The sequence below is a fragment of the Pleurodeles waltl genome, chromosome 11 (assembly GCF_031143425.1).
Source record: "Pleurodeles waltl isolate 20211129_DDA chromosome 11, aPleWal1.hap1.20221129, whole genome shotgun sequence".
Taxonomy (NCBI): domain Eukaryota; kingdom Metazoa; phylum Chordata; class Amphibia; order Caudata; family Salamandridae; genus Pleurodeles; species Pleurodeles waltl.
In genome coordinates, this window is record NC_090450.1 from 82,482,680 (window position 1) to 82,506,335 (window position 23,656).

Sequence of the window (23,656 nt, forward strand, 5' to 3'; positions counted from 1 at the left end):
GCCCCCGCCCCACATGCACCCCATCTAGCCCCACACACACTCATGGCCCCTTCACCTGTCACTTCTCCTGCTTCTCATCCCTCACACCACACACCAACCATAGCGACCCCACCTTCAACAAACACAACTCTCCCAACGCAAGACTCACCTGCCCTGCCCCCACCAACCAACCCTGCCGCACACCAGTCCACAACCAGAACACACCCCGCAACAACACCCTCACGCACCACACCAACGCCACCCACCACAACCACCTCAACTGCCTGCTCTTCAACACCCGCCCCCTTCACAAACATGCCATAGAACTCTGGGACCTCATCACATCACACTCACCTGACATCGCCTTCCTCACGGAAACCTGGACCAACCCCTCCTCAGAACCCGACATAGCCATCGCCACCCCCAAGGGATACAAACTCCAATACAAAGACCGCCTCAACAGGCCAGGTGGTGGCATCGCCATCCTACACAGAGACACCATCAAAGTCACCACCAGCTCCCAAGACACTATCGACAACACTGAACACATGCACTTCCTAATCCACATTAACAACAACTCCACCCTCAGAGGTACACTTATCTACAGACCACCAGGACCACGCTCCGCCTTCTGCGACACCATCACCGACAGCATCAGCTCGCACGCCCTCACCTCCACAGACTACGTCTTCCTCTGTGATTTCAACTTTCACTTAGAAAACCTACAAGACCACAACACTACCTCCCTCATAGACAACCTCACCAACCTCGGACTCAAACAACTGGTCTCCGCACCCACCCACTCAGCAGGACACACGCTCAACGCAATTTTCACCGCAAGCCAACACATAGCCTACACCCACACCACCGAACTCCTCTGGACCGACCACCACTGCATCCACTTCTCCTTCATCAAACCCCCCACACACTACCATCAACACACCACACCCTACCGCATGTGGGACAAGATCCCCACAGAATGACTAAACTCCCAACTGGCCCATAACCCCCCCCCCACGCCAACGACCCCAACACAGGAGCACACCACCTCTCCAAATGGGTCACTACCTGCGCAGACACACTAGCCCCCCTCAGAAAACACATCGCCACCTGCAACATCAAGAACGCCCCATGGCTCACCCCTGAACTCCAAGACTCCAAGCGCAAATGCCGCCAAGCTGAGAAAATATGGCGACTAGAACCTTCCACAACCAACTTCTCCACCCTCAAAACCACCATCCGCACTCATCACCAACTCATACGCACCGCCAAAAGAGATCATTACAAGGCAAGCCTCGACAACAACTCTCAAAACAGCAAAGAACTCTTCACCATCATCAATGAACTTGCCAAACCCAAAGCCAGCAACATAGACCCTGCACACACAAAGCCCCTATGTGACGCCCTTTCCAACCACTTCCTCCACAAAATCCACAACAGCTTCATACCACACACGCCCACCAAACACACCCCTCACTCACCCAACCCAACCCCCACTCATGACCCCCCACCACACTTTCCACCTAGACCCCCACCACACACGAAGAAACAGAAAAAAACATGAACCCCATCCACTCTGGTTCCCCCTCCGACCCCTGCCCACATCGCATATACAACAAAGCCAGCCCAACCTTCGCCCCATACTCTACAACATAATCAACTCCTCTTTCGACTCCGCCACCTACCCAGACCCCTGGAAGCACGCGGAAATCACCGCTCTCCTAAAAAAAAAAAAAGCCGACCCGGAGATCCTCTCCAGCTACCGCCCCATCTCCCTACTCCCTTTCCCGACCAAGGTTGCAGAGAAATTAGTCAACGCCCGCCTATCCCACTTCCTCGAAGCAAACAACACTCTGGACCCCTCACAATCCGGGTTCCGCAAGAACCACAGCACGGAAACCGCCCTCATCGCATGCACTGACGACATCAGGACCAAAGTCGACAAGGGCGAGACCGTCGCACTCATCCTCCTAGACCTCTCCGCAGCCTTTGACACCGTCTGCCACCACACAGTCTACACCCGCCTCCACAACATAGGAATTCGCCACAAGGCCTTAGACTGGCTCACCTCCTTCCTCACCGACAGGACCCAGAGAGTCCGCCTTCCACCCTTCCACTCCAACACTACCAAGATCACCTGCGGAGTCCCCCAAGGGTCCTCCCTCAGCCCCACACTCTTCAACATCTACATGACCCCCCCTAGCAAGCATCCTCCGAGCACACGGAATCACTATCCTCTCCTATGCAGATGACACCCAACTCATCCTCTCCCTCACCCGCAACCCAACCACTGCCAAAACCAACCTACACGCTGCTCTCCTCGACACCGCCACCTGGATGACCACTAACCACCTCAAGCTAAACTCAAACAAAACCGAGATCATCATCTTTGGCCCCAACAGAACCACATGGGACGACTCTAGTGGCCCACCGCCCTAGGCCCCGCACCCACCCCAGCAAACTACACACGCAACCTCAGCATCATCCTAGACCCCTCCCTCTCCATGACACAGCAAATCAATGCTCTAACCTCCTCCTGCTTCCACACACTCTGCACTCTAAGAAAATCCTTCAAATGGATTCCCCCAGAAACCAGGAAGACAGTCACCCACGCACTCATCAGCAGCAGATTGGACTGCGGTAACGCCCTCTATGCCGGCACCACACTCAAACTCAAATGCAAACTCCAAAGAATCCACAACACAGCCGCACGCCTCGTCCTTGGCCTCCCCTGCCATGAACGAATCTCACCACACCTCAAATCCCTTCACTGGCTCCCCATAGACAAAAGAATCACATTCAAGATCCTCATCCACGCACACAAATCCCTTCACAACACCAGCCCAACCTACCTCAACGAAAGAGTGAACTTCCACACTCCCACGCGCAACTTCCGATCATCTGACCTCGCCCTAGCCACAGTCCCCCGCATCCAACGCACCACCACAGGAGGCAGGTCCTTCTCCTACCTTGCCCCCAAAACCTGGAACTCCCTCCCAACCGACCTTCGCAAAACCAAAGACCACCTGGTCTTCAGAAAGAACCTCAAGACATGGTTGTTCGATCAATGGCCCTCCCTGCCCCCCCCTTAACTCCCCCCCCAGCGCCTTGAGACCCTCACGGGTGAGTAGCGCGCTCTACAAATTTTTTTGATTGATTGGTGGTGGCACCACTTCCCCCGACCCTATTACAAGTTTTCCGCCAGCCTGACCTGACTGACTAGCAAAAACCTTGAAATAGAGTGCCCCCTTAAAGGAGCTGAGTGCTATCTCGTAGCACAGTGGGGGGCGACCAGCACTCTTGAAATGTGCACTGTCTGCAAAGTAGACAGTGTGCATTCTGATGGTGCTGCTTAGGGGGGGTTCTTGCACTGCCTATGCCCTGGGCATGGGTAGTGCAGGGGCCCCCCCCATAGCCACCTGCACTTGTTCTCCACCAGCCTTTTCTTGGTGGGGAAACCACCATGAAAAGGCTGGCAGAGAATAAGGTGGTAATCAAAAGGGTGGTGCTGAGTTAAGCGCCACCCTCGCTGATTACAACCAGGACTGCTATCACCATGTCGGGATCATGGATCCTGGTGGAGACGGTGATTGGTTGGCCATCTGATCGCCAAACTTTTAATGTGGCGGTCCGGCCGCCACAGCTGCGCCGCCCGACCACCACGCTGGTCTGGCGGTCTTGTGGCCACCAGCCTCGTATAAGGTCCTAAGACTGCTGTACCATCTGCAGTTATGAACAATACAATTCCTAATTGAAAGAAAATTAAAGAAAAATGATTTCTCTACAAAAATACAGAAGATAAAGAAATATTCTCCTTTACATCATTTTATTACTACTGACTATGTCAATATTGACCACAATAGCATGACATTGGAATCTGATTTTGCTTAACTGAAACTGTGTTTATGAAGGTTTTAAACCATATAAAGATTTTCCCTTTTCTATTGTTGGATTAGAGGTTGCTTAGGTACTGGAAATAAAGGCTCAATGAGTGGCAAGTCGTACTTTGGCTTTGCCGGGCATCCAGATGAATCTGAAGGGTGAATTGGAAACTTCTCTGGCACTGGTTCTGGAAATTCATCAATCATACATGGGGCAGCTTTGCCTTCTGAGCCAACAGGAGAAGATTCAGGAAGAACCACTGGAGGTGAGCGGTCATCAATGATTGGATCGGGGAAAAAATCTGTTGTATTCTCCATCTGATGGTATTTCACTGTTGAGACTGGTTTTCTAGGAGGTGGAAGGGTTAGATCTGGCAAAATGAACTCTTCTGATGAGCTCCCATGATGTTTTTGGTCAGGGTGATTTAGAATTTCAACAGGAGGAGGTCCGTGTCCATGCTTCTGCTCATGATCTTCCTTATGGTGGTGTTGGCCGTCTTCTGAATGAGTTTCATTTTGTCCATGAGGATGATGGTGGTGATGATGATGATGTCTGTGTCCTTTTCCATGGCCATGGTGGCCATGGCCATGACGACCTTTACCGTTGTGATCATGGTGTCTATGATGAGGATGGCCAGTTTTCTGTAATAAGATTACACAGAATATATTGACATTATTTGTGAGATATAATGCTTCCTTAGGAATGCCATTGCCATGCTTTTTTCAATGTTTCTTTGGTCAACAATGTGAAATTACAATGTATACATTCTGAACCTTAGTCAGCAGAACACCAAACAAGCTAATAAAAAAGGTACTTAACGATGTTCTCATCCTAGTGAGGCATTTTTATATGGAATGCAAAGCATTAAATCCATTGTAAGTGATCTAGCTGCTATTTGCTCAAATCCATTTGAAAAGTATTTCACTAAGAAAGGCAAAGTTCCTAGTCTATTTGATTCGAAGTTGGTAAAATATAAAGGGAGGACATCCATAGATAGCATTCAATGTTTAATGGAAACTGTTAACTTTAACTTCTTCAATTAACTATAGCATCACTCAAAATCATTTTTAGTAGTGCCTTATCAGCAGCAAATCTCATATATTCGTATTAAGTCAAGGGTTTATAGTCTTCTGCACATGTTTACTAAACACGTCACTTGCTTCATTGTTTTGTAATGATTAAATGCGCATAGACAGAATACTATAGTTTTTTTTTTGTTTTGTTTTTTGCATTAGCCTTCAAACAAGTTCTCTGGACGCATTCCATTTTCTACAGAACAGATGAACGAGATACATATAAAGTAAATACTAACCCATTGGATAACAAACTACCCTGTCTAGGAGTGGTATCATCAATATTTTGAATATGAATTTTAATTTACTTTTGATTCACATTAAACAACACACATTTCCAAGATATATGTAGCTTTGCTGTGTCATCCTATCCTATTAAATGGCACAGTAGAATATCTCCTTCTAATATATTGAAGCAAAAAACTCAAAATTAAAACTTTGGGCTTAAGATTCCTTGCTTATGTTAACTTCAAATATGATACTACGATCTCATGAAAAATGCCCAGCACAAACTCATTGTAAATGAGACCCCATGGCCCCATGTACAAAATAGTGCAACTTTTGAGATGAAAAACACAACATTTTATGTAAGAAAGCGTGTCTATAGAAACTACATGATTTTGATAGAAACAGAAAAAGACGCTCGAAGACTTTTGCCTTGATTCTTATTTTTTTGCAGAGAAAATGCTTGACAATGGAATACCATTTCAGTGAGCATCATTTACGTATGGTCTGAATGCCTCAGCAAAATGTTTATCAGCAGAGGCTAGCACACACTGGTGCCGTACACTCTGCTACAAAAAACCTGTGCTCTGGTTCCCAACAACCGCCCAAAGAAGATATTGACTTTGACAGAAAATGCTGGTCAGGATTAATTCAGTGCCACGTGCACCTCTAAAGAGTTGCGATGATTTCAAGAAGAGAGTAAAAAGCTTCTAGAGTGACAATCTCGAGTACAACTTGCCCACTTTCAGAAGGCCAGCTCATTTTTGTGGCTGAGGTCACCAGAGGAATTGCTCAAAACTCAGATGACTTTGTGCATAGAGGTTGGTGTGGAAGGAATGGAGACAAGAGAACGGGAACGGACAAGAACCAGTTGAAAGTTATATTTTAAATCTTTAGGTAGCTTTACCTACACTGGCTCTTGAATAACATTCAAAGAAACTAATCTTGTGAATTACTGACTACATCACTCCTGAAAATGAAAACAGAATTATAGGGATGATTCTACCCTCAATTCTGGCATTGTTGAACTATGGCTCATAATGTGCATCACAACACGATGGCATACGAGGTATTTGATAGAAACAGTATTTAAAGTCAATGACATGCACACAGCTTTCTGTGCTGATCTACATGTCCTCCACACAACCACATAATGTGCAATGAACCTACACTTCCTATTTATCCTGTACAACCAAATACTATGGTACCCAATGTTTGCTTTTAATCTTAACTTTGGGAAATGTTCAGTTGAATAGGTACACATAATTGGCTTGAGCGTTCTTGCACCCTTAGCATGATCACAATCATGCCTGGTAGATTAGGAGTATTGAAATGCCAGTAGCAATAGGTCATACAGTAATACTAGACTCCTTCTGATAATACCTGGAGATGTGCCTATTATTTTCTCTGTGCAGTATGCCTCCATTACTTAGCATCGGCAACATTAATACTGATACCTTATGACACTTCATCTGCTGTGCTCATGGAATATGGTACAACAGGCTGCAGGGGTTGTTATATCAGAACCTTACATATCCGACACCAATAAGGGTCGAGTTCTTAACGGGGCATTGTCTTGCCAGCATTCCACATACAAATTGTTCTGCCTATTGCAGGTGAATGGAATCCTCATATACCTATGCATTCTGTAGGCACTTTCAATTTTTACTATTTAGAATAAACATAGGGTGTCACTGCACTGGAGAATAATGCGCATGTGGTTTCAGATGATGGCCCGGCTCCCAAGGAATGCATGCAGTACACCACCACATTCACCCCAAGATCCAAACAAAGTAACATATTTGCGAATTGTCCTTTGGCTCACTGGAACCAAAATGAACATTCTAGTGTTAAAAGGCATAAAGAACACAAAAGTACTCCTCCAGTGTTCCTCATTCCTAGGAACAGAGTTTCACCCCAGGAGGAAATCTGAGTAATATGTCCCTTATCTTTGATACTGAACTATCATTCAGCTCTTAGTTATATGAAGTTGTTGAATCATTAATGTCCAGTTATCCATAGTCCTTACAGAATCACCACAGCTCCAAGCAAATCACACGGTGTAGCTGATCACATATGTTTTGGTGTGAACTGACTATTGAAACATTGTCTACCCAGGCCTAGCCAGAGATCCCATGAACAGATTTCAAGTGCAGAATTAGACACTCAGGCTACCTTTGCACTAGAAGACAGAGAGTTATGTTAATACCTCATGAAACAACAATCCACTAGCTCCAAGCTGAAACCATGATCAGATTTAAAGTTGTATTCCTCTTGCACAGGCTAATTACAAGGACATAGATTCCAGAAATAAGTTGGCTCCTCACTGCACAACACTTAGGGGCCTGCGATGAACCAGTACAAGGATAATCTATTGGCGACAATTCAACTGACAAAGAGATTGGAGCATACCTCAGTGACCTCGGGCTCTAGAATATCCTCGAGGCAGTCAGACTTGCGATTTTTGAGGAAACTGCTGAAGAACACACTCTTCAAGCAAACCTGATTGAGAGGTCGGACTGCAAGACTTGCTACAGAGTAACACTAACGTGTAAAACATTTTTCAGTCCATAGTGTGCTGTATGAGCAGGCGAACAATGTTTTGCATCACTATCCTCCCTGCTAACTAACCTTCCTAGAACTGTTGTGAGACATGAAAAAGCTGAGCTGACAGTGTTGTAGTCTTACCTGTCCATATTAATGCTATCAAAATAGGAATCAACATTGCAATACGCAATTATTTGATCAACAGAGCACTCTAAGGAGAATTTAGATTTATAATGTAGACAACATCTTTTAAAATCAACTGAGAATTCTGCTACACATCAATGACATCTGAATACAATGCTAGGACATGGGTTCAAGCTCCAATGGGACAAATTTCATTAAGTTCAAACTTTTGCAGATGGGGATGACATCCATCTTGTGTCTGGATATTACTACAAACAGAAACAGGACCACACACACAAGAATGCATAGTCACACGGATTAGCGTGCACACACACTAGCAACGTGGACTAATTTTTCGCAGCTCTAACTCTGGTCTTGTGCTGTTATGATGAGCCAAGGTATGTACCACACATTTTAATTGCGACATTAAATATTTGATCTAGTTATACCTTGTGATTCTCTTTATGTAAGATGTCTATTGGCTATATGCCTCTTCATTTACGTGTCTGAAAATCTTTCTTCCCTCTATTGTCTCTTCTCTGACCATTCATTCTCATAGGCTAAACCGTGTTATATGCACCATCTTTCTTGGTATAATCACTTCAACATACCTTTTGCCATTTTGGTCTCTTCTGTGCTGTTTTTTCAGTATTTTTGTCTACACTTGTTATACAACATTTTTCTGTTAGGGAACCCGTTGATTATGTTCCTCAAAATCCCACTGATTGACTGGACTTTGCTTTGAATGTTTGTAATGATTGAGTTTAGTTATAGCAACCCAGCACATAATCAGAAATTGCGTATTGTACTCCAGGTCAGGGTAGAAAGTGATTCTTTATTGATTATTTTCCTCAGAGTACACTCTCAGGACAGCCAACACTTGTTTGAATCAGGAAAGTTGCCCTATAAGCTTTCTCAAGGGACCAAAAAGTATTTGAAGGTGATAATAATGTACAAACAATCTGAAAAGATTATTTTGGTCACCGATAATCGTCAGTTCAGTCAATAGACTTGCTTCTGACCCTTTCATCACAAAAATGTAGGTTAATTGGATGGACTGCAATGCTCATTTCCATCATCATCTACTCTCCATGTATTCTGCAACCCAAATTCATGACTTTGTTGCTATTTCAGTTGAATTGTGTAGCAACACTGGCTTAGGGCTTGCGATCAACTACAAAACTGGATACTTTCAATATATTGAAGGGACATACCCTTCCATATGTTTTATAAATGTTTTAAAGGACATAGTACCAGTCATTGTGACATCCTGCTGGTCACCACATCTCCTGCGAATAGGTTTTATTCACTAAGAACCCTTATTGTATCACCTCAAAGTTACCAATACAGCTCACCACCGTGGGGGCCACACTAACACCTTCTATGTTTATGACTTTTAAATACAAATATGAAAACAGGTTGTGTGATACTGGCCATCAACCCATCCACTATTTTCTTTTCTTCATTTTAGGAGCTTTCATGTAGAGGAGAGTCCTAGGCCTTGGTAAGATCCAAGTAGGTTATTTCCATCAATCCTTCCTGCTCTAACTACTAAACCAAACGCTCAGTTGTTGTTTAGACTGACTGAAATAATTTCATCTAGGTCAGACCTGCTCTGCTGCCTTGAATAAAGGGACTTGTTTCATTACCGTCACCACTCTTCAATAGACCAGGGTTATAGTTTTCACCATAAATCCTATTTAGACATTTAGCAGGTAGGAAACACCTGCCCTTCCCAGATCTTCCTGCAAAAAACTGCTAGTGGACAATATGTGAATAGTTAGCATCCTGGGGTGTACTCCATTTGTCACCAATATCTTATCTTCCTTAGGATGGCTATGACCGGCCTAGTACCAGTTGAGTCTGAAAATGAACCCTATTCAAACAATGGGTGAGTTGAGAAAGATTGCTATGGGGTGTTTGCATTCATGCATGTGATGCTGTCTTTTGAACATTTACAAATCTGAGACTGTACATTTAAATATTATACTTCACCTTGGGATCATAGATGTCACAGTTAACAGACACTGTAGGCGGCCCATCAGGCATTTCAGTCCCTTCAGATATACTTCCCTTGCAAAAACCCACATGCTGTTCAGGAAAGAAAACACATTATGATTCATACTTGTTACTACATTCTACCATATTGCATCATCACATCAATATATCCATTTAATGTGCATTTCTTCTGTTTTGAAGATTACTGGGTGTTCCAGTTGTGCCTTTTGTCATTGCTGATGCAAACAGTGCAAACAGTGTGCATATGTTTAGAGTGGAGGCCATTCTTGGGAAGTCTTGGCTAGTGAAAATTATAGTACTAAATTTTGTGAGCTGGAAGGAAGTACTGTAACAATACGCAAGTACGTAACACAGTTTTGGAAATCATTGCCCCCATAATAAAACAAAGCAAATAAGACTGGGGAGGTTCACATCTGACACCAAAGTAACTCCATGTGGCGGCCCACCCGGATCACTAACCTCACTGCTCTTCAACGAATGTTTATGCCCTATAGCAGTTGTATAGCAGAATATTTACGAAGAAATATTGTATGACAAAAATATGGCAAAAAGATTATGGGCCTGATTACGACCTTGGCAGAGGGGTTTACTCCGTCCCAAATGTGACAGATATCCAGTCCGCTGTGTTATTAGTTCCATAGGATATAATGGAACGTGTAATACGGCGGGCGGGATATCCGTCACATTTGGGAACGAGAAATCCCCTCCACCAAGGTGGTAATCAGTCCCTACATCCTCAATCTTTGAGACAAATATTGTCCCATTGGGTGTATATTCCCTGCTATTTATTCCAATGGGATGAGCTTTAGGGCGTTCGGTTTTAATGTCAAAGGATATTCTGAAGCTGTGTTTCAGCTGATTTTATTGAGAAATGCAGTATACCTTTCCAATGCTATGCCAATGGAAGGCAGATCATGATTCCCCTAGACAAAAATGTTGGTAACAGGATCGGTATCACTATACCTTTTCCATATGTGCAGGAAAGGTTGAGGAAAAGTAACTTATGCCTCAGAGATTCAAAACCGGAAATTCTCCACTTTGCAAACTCAGCCCAAGACCCCTTTTTATTACAATGTGCTCTGCCCTATATCCTTGCATTCATCCCCAGAAATGTAGATCTCATCTTGACCACGAATTCGTGTTTATTCAGGAAATGAATGCAGTGACCCAGAGTGCACACCTCAGCATACTATGTTTCTATTTCATATATTCTATGAATTGACTCTTAGGAGAGCAACGTTCTCTGTTTTGCTTGTATTCTGCTTTAAACAGTAACCCTTAATAAAGGTGAGGCACATATGCCTTGGTATTTTTCATTTATTAATTCACAACTCCACTTCAATCACATTCCTTACTGCTTGGCCTAAATGTATAAACGGAAGAATGGCGATGGGGTACATAATTATTCAGGTGGGAAAGTTCAAGATTTTAAACTTTGATGATGTTACATTGTGCGGTATCCTTAAGTTAGGGTTTTGTGCTGCTTTAGGGATTGAAGGAGGACCTTGTTTCAAGCATTAGGACCAAATGATGGAATGGACAAAATTCTGCAGTCTCTCTCAATATATGTGGTACTTCTCCTTAGATTATATTTTTTCAAAACACTTACAATTGTTTTTCAAAGAAGTAAAACAAAAGTTTATGTGTTAACTAATTAAAGGAAGTAGCAGGAAATCAAAAATGTCCTTGCCTCTAGGTCAGTTTCACTGTCTGATCAAGATGTCTCCATTGACAGCCAGGGAGCACAGTACACAGTGGGTGCTGGGAGTGGGTGTGGAGGAGGAAAACTCTAAGGTGCACTCTAAGTGGGCAGGCGCCCTGTCATTTGTTCAGGCAAGACAGTAGGTCACAGAAGGAGATCAAAAGTCTAAACCAGCTTTGTCAATGCGTCAGGCCTGGATGGATTCCAGACTGTCAGCTACCCAAGAGCCATTGAAGTACATGATGTGTTTGGTGTAGTGGATAATGAGAAATTTCCTAGCTATCGAGAAGGAAAGTTTAAATTCTATTAAGGACACGGCGGCGAGGATGATGCATATCTTTCTTCACTTTTTATTAAACAGCCTGTTAAAAGTTCAACAGTAACTCAAAACTACAACACCCATGAAGCCATCATCTCCATGGTAACCAGTGTCCAATCCTTCCTTCTCCGACAGTCTGTATATATATCCTCCGTTGGCCCCATCCTTCCTCTTTCTTCACTGCTCGACGTCAGTTAAGTCTCTTTGCCCTTACTGCCTTTGAGCTGTTCATTTACTTTTGCATAATTTCTGTGTTTACTCTTCTTAGATGTCACCGCGCGCAGTAGGCTTTTTTAGCCCAAGCGCAGATTCGATTTGCAGTGACGTGTCGGGTCCACCAGAGGGCGCTCTCCTGCACTACTCTGGCAATCCGGAGCACTTTTCCTTAACAATTCGAGGAGCGGTGAGCACTCAATCACTATCAGTATAGCGCGACAGGGGTTTTGAGCTTGAGGCTCATTTTTAACCCCTCCAACCCCAGTGAATCACCGCGCTTGCGGTAAGGTCGGCTCCAGGCTAGGGAGCATAGCGCGGCTTCGAAAAGCGTGCGCAGCAGACGTTGGGCTTTGTTTTGACAGGACCGCGGGAGGGCTACCCTTCATATTGTTACAAGGCGTTCTGTCTATTGCCTGCCCACTGTGTCACCTCTACAATGCAGTCCATGCAGGACCACGATTTTTTTCTCCAACCTGTCCCCAGGGGAGGGCCCTTCACAGCGCACCCTACCTCCTAAGGTGGATGTTTTACTCTCACAGGCCATAGCCAAGGCCCTGGCCCCCCTGAAGGAAAGTGTTGCCAAATTATCTGAACAGGTTTCTAAGGGGACAGGCATGTTTGGGGGGATGTGTGGTGGAGAATAGCACGATAAACCTTTTATCAAGAAGTCACTTGATATAAATGAACTGCACATGACATCTGGGTCATTGTGTGTGTTAAAATTTCTGTTAGACCTGGCACCCTGGGCTTGGTTTCCACTAGCCATTTTACTTTCTGACCTCCTGTTTTGGTGACTTCATTTTTGCTGGCTTTAGGATTCTGGGCTTTTTACCACTGTTGGCCAATGCATGTGCTATTGCCCTAAAACATGGTAACATTGGACTATCCACAATTGGCATATTTGATTTACTTGTAAGCCCATAGTAAAGGGCACTACATGTGCCCTGGGCCTGTAAAATGAATGCGCACTGTTTGTGCCACCCACTTCAATAGTCCTTTAAACAGGACTCAGGCCTGCCATTGCACAGCCTCTGTGTGCAGCTTTAAGCTGCTATGTCGACCTTGCAAGTTAACCCACTTGCCAGGTCTTAACCTTCCTTTTTAATACACACAAGTCACGCCTAAGGTAGGCCCTGAACAACCCCAAGGGCAGGGCCAAGTGTATTTAAAAAGCTGGACATATACTTTAAAGTTTTACATGTCCAGGTAGTGAAAAACTCTTACATTCATTTTTCACTACTGCAAGGCCTATCTGTCCCATAGGTTAACATTGGGATTACCGTATTACATTTTATACATTTAATTTCCATTTGGAACAATAGATTTTGAGTTTGGTGTCTCTGGACTCACAATTTAAAATCACAACTTACAGTCAAGTCAGATTTCAAGTTTTGAGTCTGAAAATGCAATTTTTAGAAAGCTGGTATTTTATTACTTTAATTATTCTGTGCCTTCTGCCTGTCCCTGAATACATGTCTGGGGTAGGTGACACCTGGGCTTTGTGCATTCCCTCTAGACAGTCACACACAAAGAGTGCTGAGATATGTCTTTCACATCCTGATGGGCCATCACCAGGTTGACGGGTCTTCCTGAGGTAGATAGGAGGGAGGGGCTGACTCTTTCATCTGAATAGGGCTGTGCCCGTCCCCCCACCAGGAGCTGCATAACCCCCTGTAGTGTGTCTGCAGCCAGGGAAGGAAGGGCAGGGAGTATGTGCACTTCAAAGCTCTCCCTTTAAAGCCTCCCCCACTTCAAAGGCATGACTGGATATAAGTACTGGACTCCAAACCCCATCAAATCAATACACTTCTGGACCTGTGGACATTCTACCAGAATGAAGGACTGCTGTGCTGTTGAAAGAACAGTCACTCTGCTGGACTCTGCTGGACTTACCGGTCTCCTGCTTTGCTGTACCTGCCCTGTTGCCTGCTGCTCTCCTTTCCTGGTAGTGAGAAGGACTGTACCTGACTATCTACATCCCCAGAACCAAGTGACTCCAAGGGCTTGCTGGCATGTCCCCTGTTCTGCAGTCTCAGGGTCATCAAAGACTGCCTACAACTCTCCAACAGGACCTGGACTTTGCCACCTATGAGTCCTGACATGTGGTGCCAATCCAATCCTAGGCCTTTGGAAGAGGGTTCTGCAGCTGTGTTCTGAGGAACTCGATGCAGTGCTGGCACTGCACCAATTGGAACTGCTGCATCTCCCTTGGACACTGATGCATCACCACTGCCACTGAGAATGAGGACTTTGCATTACCAATTGCACAGCTAAGGATCGACGTATCGCCATCAGCCCCCATGCATCTCTTTGACATCACTATCTGCATGGCTCGACAATGACACATCACCTTTATCATAAAGGGTTCGATGCCGCACCTTGAGGACATCACATCATCACATCAATGACTGCATGGCTCGCTGTCGACTCATCCCTTGACTGCATGGATTGGAACCAATGTATTGCCTTTGCATCGGCCCTCTTGCTCCCCACATCGGATCTCCGACATCGACACATTTCTCCTTTCAAAGAACTGTTTCAGCAGGACAAGGTTGGTCCCTGTAGTCAGCCCACGCTCCAACGCTGCCAGCCTGAAATTTTGGATTTCACCCGGTCTAGCACAACCAGATAGCCTCAGTTGGTGCTTTAAACTTTTAAGCATTTTGTTTGTAGATATTCTTTAAAATTTCATATCTCAACTCCTACTAATTGGATTTTTGTCAGTTTGGTATTTTTTTCATTAAATAAAGATTCATTTTTCTAACTTGGTGTGGATTATTATTGTGTGGTGTGTTCACAGTTTTTACTGCATTAAGTGTTGCACAAATACTTTACACATTGCCTCTTAAGTTGAGTCTGTCTGCTCTGTGCCAAGTTACCAGAGGATGAGCACAGGTTAATTTAAGGTGTGTATCTGACTTACCCTGACTAGAGTGTTGGTCCCTACGTTGACAGGGTGCATACCTCTGCCAACTAGGCCCCATTTCTTACAATTTCCTTTTATAAAGTCAGTGTTCCTAAACAGCCCCGCAACATTCATCTTATGTGGGTTAATGTGGCGACAGAAGTCAAGAAGAGCAGCAGGGTATTCTTATTGCATTCTAGGAGTCCTTTTGTTAAAGAATATAGGCTGCACTACCAAAGATTAACAGAATAGTTAAGGTTATTGCTAATCAAGTTTAATGGTATTTGAAATGTAAATCAAGTGTTCATTGAGTACCACAGGCAGGTATTAATTTTCTTCAGAATGGGTTCTGTTAGTAGGTTGTTTTACTTCATCATTGAGACCAAGAGTAAGGCACTGAACATTGCTTACAGAGTTTTTTAAATAAGCAGAGTTCATAACTCACAATTTAAGCATTGTTTCATTTTTACCATACAGTATTAAGTACAAGAATTAGGACTTTAAGTATGAGCTGACGGCAGCCGGAATCACAGTTTGAAATCCTAAGGGAAACATTCAGGAGTTGAACTAGAAATACTAATAAAGGCTTGTTATTTTCCAAAATCCTATAATCCTAATTTATTTCCCAGTCTCCAGTGGCCCTGGGTAGAAGTAGATCCAGAGCAGGGAAAAGATGGTTTAATTTTTGTTATCTCCATGCTGTCCATTTCGACCCACCCATGTATTCCCATGTTTTCCCAATTGACTAAAATTGATTGAGAATGTTGCTTGCCCTTCCAATGTGGTTTTAGGAAGAAATAGGGAATGATCCAGACTACTCTGTGGTCGTGGTTTCAAACTTCTTGGAGAATTAATTTATATTTTAGGGGAATGTCTATGTAGTAATAGATAGTTTGGTCAATGTGGGGGGTGGCTACATTTTGTGCTCACTGCAGCTGCTGGAGCTTGATGAATTTACTTCCCTCCGTTGTTGGAGTGCATCATAGGTGGACAAGTCCACTCTGGACCATAAATATGTGAAATTGGTTTGTTGGTCTCAGAAAGTTTTATGCCCATTTGAGTACTGCTGCACCCCATCCCAAATCCTGTTAATTCAGCAAATTCTAAAAAAAGAACAGTAAATTTTGCCTCATTGAGACGTTGAGGCATGCTGGACTTAGTAGAACAGTCACCTTTGGTTACACACTCTTGTGAAGGAGTCTTTCCAGTCTTCAGTTTCTAAAGTTATGAAAGTAGGACAAATGTAGGTGGTCACCTGTTACTTGCAAGGGGAATGTAAAGAAAATGTGCATAACAACACTGAGGACGGTTTATAGCTTCACTATCCTCAATACCCAATTGTAATGTCATGAATTGCAATGCTGATTTGTATACCAGACTGTTTTCATATATGACCTCCTCACACTAACTTCTCACCTGCTCTGACATTACAATAAAATTAACAATAGAAAATGGAGTTCTCCTAAACCAATGCTATGACAACCAGGTGCCTGAATGCCAGACAGGCAGCTTTAAAATAGATCCTATCTCCTGCAAAGAGTCAGCAAAAACCCATCTGAGGCACCTCCATTTTGTGTTCCTCTGTGCATTCTCTCCTGTGTCCTGATACAGCCCAGTGTTCAAGGATTGCAAAGAGACCTAGGTAAGGAGCCCAAAGATATTTTCTAGTCAAATAGTATTAATTGTTCAAACAGTGTTTGTTTTACTGTGAACTCTCTGTGTTTTTCAGGCAGCTTGGCCTCTTTTAAAGTGGTGTTTGTTTCAAAATCGTTTTTTGCTGTGACTGTGTGAATTCCCTTGCTAGTTTAGTGGCTCCCCCCCCCCCTGCCCCCCTTTTTTTCACCCCTATTCTTAGTAAAAAGACTACATAGATCTTTCAGAGTGTGGTTTTAGGAGACTGTTTTTTAATCTGTTTGTGTGATTTAAATTGTGCTTAAAAGCTGTCTGCCCCCCTGTCTTTTTTGCCTTAAAAAGCCCGATTTTTAGAGTGTGCGCCCAGAACTATTGCAGTGTTTGTCTCTTAAACAATCTCCCCCTTACCTGAAAAGTAGACTCTGCTAGCTTGAAAGTGTGGATTCAGCCTGTCTGTATCCAAGGAGATACTGAATAGAGCACCAGTAGCCTCCCCCAGGCCCCAGGGACTGGACTTAGCTGATTGGCTCCCTGAGTCTCTGCTGCACCTGAGACCCGCCCCCCCCCCACCTGCTCTGGCTCCTTAAGTTTGTGGAGGGAAGGCCAAAGACAGGCACCTCCATTTTGTGTTCCTCTGTGCATTCTCTCCTGTGTCCTGATACAGCCCAGTGTTCAAGGATTGCAAAGAGACCTAGGTAAGGAGCCCAAAGATATTTTCTAGTCAAATAGTATTAATTGTTCAAACAGTGTTTGTTTTACTGTGAACTCTCTGTGTTTTTCAGGCAGCTTGGCCTCTTTTAAAGTGGTGTTTGTTTCAAAATCGTTTTTTGCTGTGACTGTGTGAATTCCCTTGCTAGTTTAGTGGCTCCCCCCCCCCCCCGCCCCCCTTTTTTTTCACCCCTATTCTTAGTAAAAAGACTACATAGATCTTTCAGAGTGTGGTTTTAGGAGACTGTTTTTTAATCTGTTTGTGTGATTTAAATTGTGCTTAAAAGCTGTCTGCCCCCCTGTCTTTTTTGCCTTAAAAAGCCCGATTTTTAGAGTGTGCGCCCAGAACTATTGCAGTGTTTGTCTCTTAAACAATCTCCCCCTTACCTGAAAAGTAGACTCTGCTAGCTTGAAAGTGTGGATTCAGCCTGTCTGTATCCAAGGAGATACTGAATAGAGCACCAGTAGCCTCCCCCAGGACCCAGGGACTGGACTTTAGTTAACTTGCTCCTTATATAGGTTCCTCGTGGTTGTTGCATATGCTGTTATGATAGGTTCTTTTGGGAGATGGTGTTTCATTGGTTGCTAGCTCCAGGAATGCATTTATGATTGGTGGATAGGGCTGGGATTCTGATTGGCTGTTGGTTTCTAGGGCTGTGATTGGTGGATAGGGCTGGGATTCTGATTGGCTGTTGGTTCTAGGGCTGTGATTGGAGGATAGGGCTGGGATTCTGATTGGCTGTTGGTTCTAGGGCTGTGATTGGAGGATAGGGCTGGGATTCTGATTGGCTGTTGGTTCTAGGGCTGTGATTGGAGGATAGGGCTGGGATTCTGATTGGCTGTTGGTTCTAGGGCTGTGATTGGAGGATAGGGCTGGGATTCTGATTGGCTGTTGGTTCTAGGGCTGTGATTGGTGGATAGGGCTGGGATTCTGATTGGCTGTTGGTTCTAGGGCTGTGATTGGTGGATAGGGCTGGGATTCTGATTGGCTGTTGGTTCTAGGGCTGTGATTGGAGGATAGGGCTGGGATTCTGATTGGCTGTTGGTTCTAGGGCTGTGATTGGAGGATAGGGCTGGGATTCTGATTGGCTGTTGGTTCTAGGGCTGTGATTGGAGGATAGGGCTGGGATTCTGATTGGCTGTTGGTTCTAGGGCTGTGATTGGTGGATAGGGCTGGGATTCTGATTGGCTGTTGGTTTCTAGGGCTGGGGCTGTGATTGGGGGTCAGGAAATAGGGCTGTGACTGGTGATTAGGGCTGGGTCTCCCACTAATTGGCTAAATTAGGGTTTAAAAATCGGATTGGCTAGGGTTAGGACCAGCTTCTTATTGGCCAGTAGGGCTATAAAAGGCTAGGATTCAGGGCGTCTCAGCCCGGGCGTCGAGGCAAAGGGCGGAGAGGACAAGGGCAGCTGTCTGTTTGGGTCTGTTCGGGACAGGTAGGGACTAGGGACTAGGGCCAGAAATGCTGCCCAATTCTCATTCTCATTCTACCAGAAATGGTTTCTGCCCCAACACATCCCTCAACATGCAAACACATTATCTGCAAAGATATCCAACTCATGCATCACAAACTGATTACAGACATAATGCATTGCCCCACCACCCAACACAATACCCTACATACAACACATATACACATACACCCCATAACTATTACAGTCAAACACCTTCATACTCACAGCAAACACTACTCTATCCCCTCCCACTAACACTACCTGCCACCGCCCACACAATACAAAACTACAACATACAACTCTCTCAGTTTCAGTCTCCCAGATACACACTCTCTACACATACTAACCAAAAACACTATCCGCTGTTCGCTTCACACAGACCGCCTGAACTCATAACAATGCCAAAACCCTGCCTTCAAACACATCATCTACACACACTCTTCCCCTCTGCTCACCAATTACACACAACCATACAATTCCCACATTTCACTCCACCACACATATTACCTCTTCCAGTCATCTCAACTAATACTTATCTCCCTGACACACATCCATCACCTCATATACACCTCATACATTCATCTCCAAAACACATCAACACCCCATCTAACACTCAAATTCCACTTAACAGCACTAACTCGCATACAAGTCCCTCACCAAAAACAACTACACCAATAACCCCTCTCATTATTCCACAAAAACAATACCAACCACAAACATCAGCACATCAAAGCAACACAAACTTACATTACACTCTTCATCATACCCACTCTCACCCCCAAGACTACACACAGGATACAAATTCCACCCTATCTCCACCCCTACCCCCCCACTCTTCACAAACACCTACCACAAGCACCCCATCCCAGCAACCTTCATTCAGTCGCCTCTCCTCCATTGCACAATTTAGAGCCTTACATCATGATCCACATGCTCCTCCCCCACCCCTAACGCATACTCCTTCCACACTAAACAAACGCAAACATAATAAAAAACATGCCACTCATAGCAACCTTGCATCCCCTTGTTTGTTTCATAATAAAACTACCCTACAAAAAACACTACACTCCTCATGGCTCTCTCAGCCACCAAGTTCACCACCCACACACACAGACCCAACAAAATGCCTCCTTAACCTGCTGGAAGAGGAACACTATGTTGAAAAGCAAGACTATTGTGAGCCTCAAACAGTCAACACAACTAGCAACACTCCTGCTTCAAGCTCACATTATACTACTTACCCTTCTACTAAACAAAACAACACTACCACTAACACACCCTATCTAAACTGCCAGCTCATAAATGCTCGATCACTCTCAAAAAACAAGCACCACATCTACGACCTGCTCACAGACACACAACCTGACTTACTATTCATTACGGAAACCTGGTTGGGAGATGACATGGCACCAGTATTGCACGAAGCCCTTCCTCCAGGCTATCAAACCATCACACAAAACCGTATAGGCAAGAGAGGAGGTGGACTAGCTATTATATTCAAACAGGAAATAAACCTCAGTAAAACAGACAACATCTCCATACAAGGTTGTGAAGCCCTCCTTACCAGATGCCACCCTACTCCAACTTCCACCTGTAACTTTCTCCTCCTTTACAGACCTCCACCTAACAACTCCACTTTCCCAGATGCCTTTCTTGACATAGTCTCAAACCTTATTACACTATACTCCAATCTATGCATTCTTGGGGATCTAAACATTTGGTTTGACAAACCCAATATGCCCCATCCAAAAGCTATCACCACTGGCCTACTCGCATTGAATCTACATCCGATTGTACACAATCCCACACACATCGCTGGTCACATCCTAGATGTCATTTTTGCTAAGCCTGAACTTGTTACTATTCATAGCATCACACCAACCACCTGGTCAGACCACCATCTGATAACTTTCCGACAGACAACTCCACAAATCAACACACCCCACAACCACCTACATACATACACCTATCGACCATGGAGAAAACTCAATTTGGATCACTTAGAAACACAACTAACAGCAAAGACAGATCTAGATACAATCAATTCTGTACCTAAACTTTATGAGTGGCTACAGGAAGCTTTTGATGTCCTAATACCACTCAGAAAAACTAAACATGACAAAAGAAAACCAACACCTTGGAGAAACACAGAACTTAAAAAGATTAAAAAACAAATCAGAAAGTTGCAGCGGACCTGGCTCAAAACAAACAACAGTCAAGACAAACTGCAGCTACACAAACTTAACAGGATATACAAATCATCAATCATAAAAGCTAAAAAAAGATACTACTCAGACAGAATTCTAAATGCTCAATCTACAACCAAGGAATTTTACAAAATTCTCAATGAATTTCGAAAACCCACATGCATGGAAGGAAGTCATCCCACCACTCAAGATTTCACAAACAAATTGGCAACTCACTACACAACCAAGGCAGACACACTGGACTCCTATTTAAAACAGAAGAAAACCATCAGCACCAACCCCTTTACTAAAATACCCTTTAAGAATAAACCATCCCAACCTCTACAGTCCTTCAAACAAATATCCCAGGATGAATTTATGGATTTGGTCAAAGCAAGCAGACCTTCTGGTTGCCCTTCTGACCCTTGCCCACCACAGATCTTCAAGAACATCCTGCTATCTACTTCCGCTGCCACACCTGTAAGAAGAATCATCAACAACTCTTTAACTTCAGGAACTTTTCCTACAGACCTGAAAAAGGCATACATACGACCATTATTAAAGAAAACAAATCTAGACCCGCAAGACCCAAACAACTACAGACCTATCACAAATGGACCTTTCCTGGGCAAATTGATAGAAAGAGCAGCATTCGCCCAGATGTCACAATTCATTGAAGACAACTCTATACTTTCAGACTTCCAAACTGGATTCCGCCCAGGAAGAAGCACTGAATCGGCACTCATGGCAATCTGGGACGATCTTAAAAACACAGTTGACCGAAATGGAGTTGCTGCACTACTTCTCTTGGACCTCTCAGCTGCCTTTGATACAGTTGACCATGACACCCTAACTCAAAGACTCCACGAAGCCGGCATACAAGGGATTGCGCTCGACTGGATTACTTCCTATCTCCAAAAAAGAGCAAATATCATCCACTCACCCCCCTTCTCATCCGAACCCTACCTCACAAAAACAGGGGTCCCCCAAGGGTCAATCATCTCACCTTTGCTTTTTAACATCTACATGATATCTTTACCAGAACTGATCAATGATTTCCATCTCACATGCTACAACTATGCAGATGACACACAAATACTACTTCAATTAGAAGACCCCAAAAACATTGAAAACTCTCAAATCTTCAGTTGCCTCAGAGCCGTTGATCAGTGGATGACCTGGAGCCACCTCAAACTAAATACCTCCAAAACTGAAATACTCACATGTGGTGACTGGAAACATTATGACCCTCTGTGCGGCTGGCCTGACGATCTCGGACCACCTCCTCAATTATCCAAGGAAGTGAAAAACCTAGGAATCACCATGGATTCCAAACTAACTATGAATGCCCAAGTAGACAAATTAGCACGCACAAGCTTCATCACCTTAAAGACTTTACGACGCATTTTCCCTCACCTCGGATTTCCACACAAGGTGCAAGCTACTATCTCACTTGTATTATCCAAACTGGATTATGCCAATAGCCTCTACCATGGATCATCTCTATCTGTTATGAAAAAACTACAACGTATCCAGAATTCCGCAGCCAGGCTACTACTACATATAAAGCCGCAAGCCCACATCTCCCCTGCCTTGAGAGCACTACACTGGCTACCCGTTGCCAGAAGATGCACTTTCAAGCTGCTTTGTATCACCCACAAAGCTATACATGGAACAGGACCGCTTTTCATCAGAAAGAAAATTACCAAATACATCCAACAAAGAACCCTCCGCTCAAGACTGGCACCCCGCCTTAGAACACCACCATACAAGAAAAAGACTGTAGGTGGTACATCCTTCTCCGTCCAAGCAGCCAAACTATGTAATTCATTACCCCCAACTATAAGAGCCACAGATAACTTTCTTGTTTTCAGGAAACTACTCAAGAGTTGGCTCTTTCCTTCATAACCACCTTTTTCAAACAACTATGAACTGCATATGCCTATGGGGATAATTATTTTTTTCAGATTATATGTATATTTCTATTGATTTATACTTTCTTTGGAAACTAAAGCAAGGCTGTGCGCCCAGAGATCCCATAGCAGAAAAAGATCTAGAATCCTTCCTGGAGGTGAACTGATGATGTACTAGAGCGTAATCTGTATCTGACTGTGACGCGCAGGTTCTATCTCCCTCTCCTGGAGACACAGAGTAGAAGGTTCTCCCTTTATAAAGCACCTGTAAGCTCCGCCCGCTGAGCCACGCCTGTCCACCCTCGAAGTAGGTAAAGGAATTTCCCGCCTTTTACCAGGCTGATGGACAGCTTTCCAAAATGACCCCAATGCGTTTACCGCCGTTTCCGGTGGTGCGTTGTTAATGCTCAGAAGCACGAGGACATCTCCACAAAGACGCACTAGTAACAATCACATTGCCAAAGGAACACAAGGTTGATGGAGACGTTTTTTTCCCCGTGGCCCATCACGTACCCTTAGTGTACAATATAAACTGGGCGTATAAAACATGCTAGGTTACGCTTACTAACATACTCGTAGAAAATACTCTGGTTGGGTAGGCCACAATGCTCTTTTTACAGAGGCTAAACCTCAAAGGAAGCACTTGCAATTATAATCGTAGCAGGTGCCGCAGTTGAAGCTCAGTTTCAGGAAAGGACAAGCCACCCTAACTCTTGGGCTTGGCAAAGATAAAGCACGGCTGTGCGCTCAGAGATCCCATAACAGAAATGAT

The 23,656-nt window shown here is 44.2% G+C and overlaps 1 protein-coding gene across 1 annotated transcript in view; it reads right to left on the reverse strand.

Annotated features, from left to right (window-relative positions):
• Positions 1-3,792: 3,792 nt before the first annotated feature.
• LOC138265426 (fetuin-B-like) overlaps positions 3,793-23,656 on the reverse strand; it is a 39,741-nt gene continuing 19,877 nt past the window's right edge. The window contains exons 6-7 of the mRNA XM_069213124.1: positions 9,825-9,920; positions 3,793-4,502 (exon numbers count right to left, since the gene is read on the reverse strand). Of these exons, the coding sequence (XP_069069225.1) occupies positions 3,921-4,502; positions 9,825-9,920 (678 nt within the window). The 3' untranslated portion in view covers positions 3,793-3,920. The remainder of the gene's footprint in view (positions 4,503-9,824; positions 9,921-23,656) is intronic.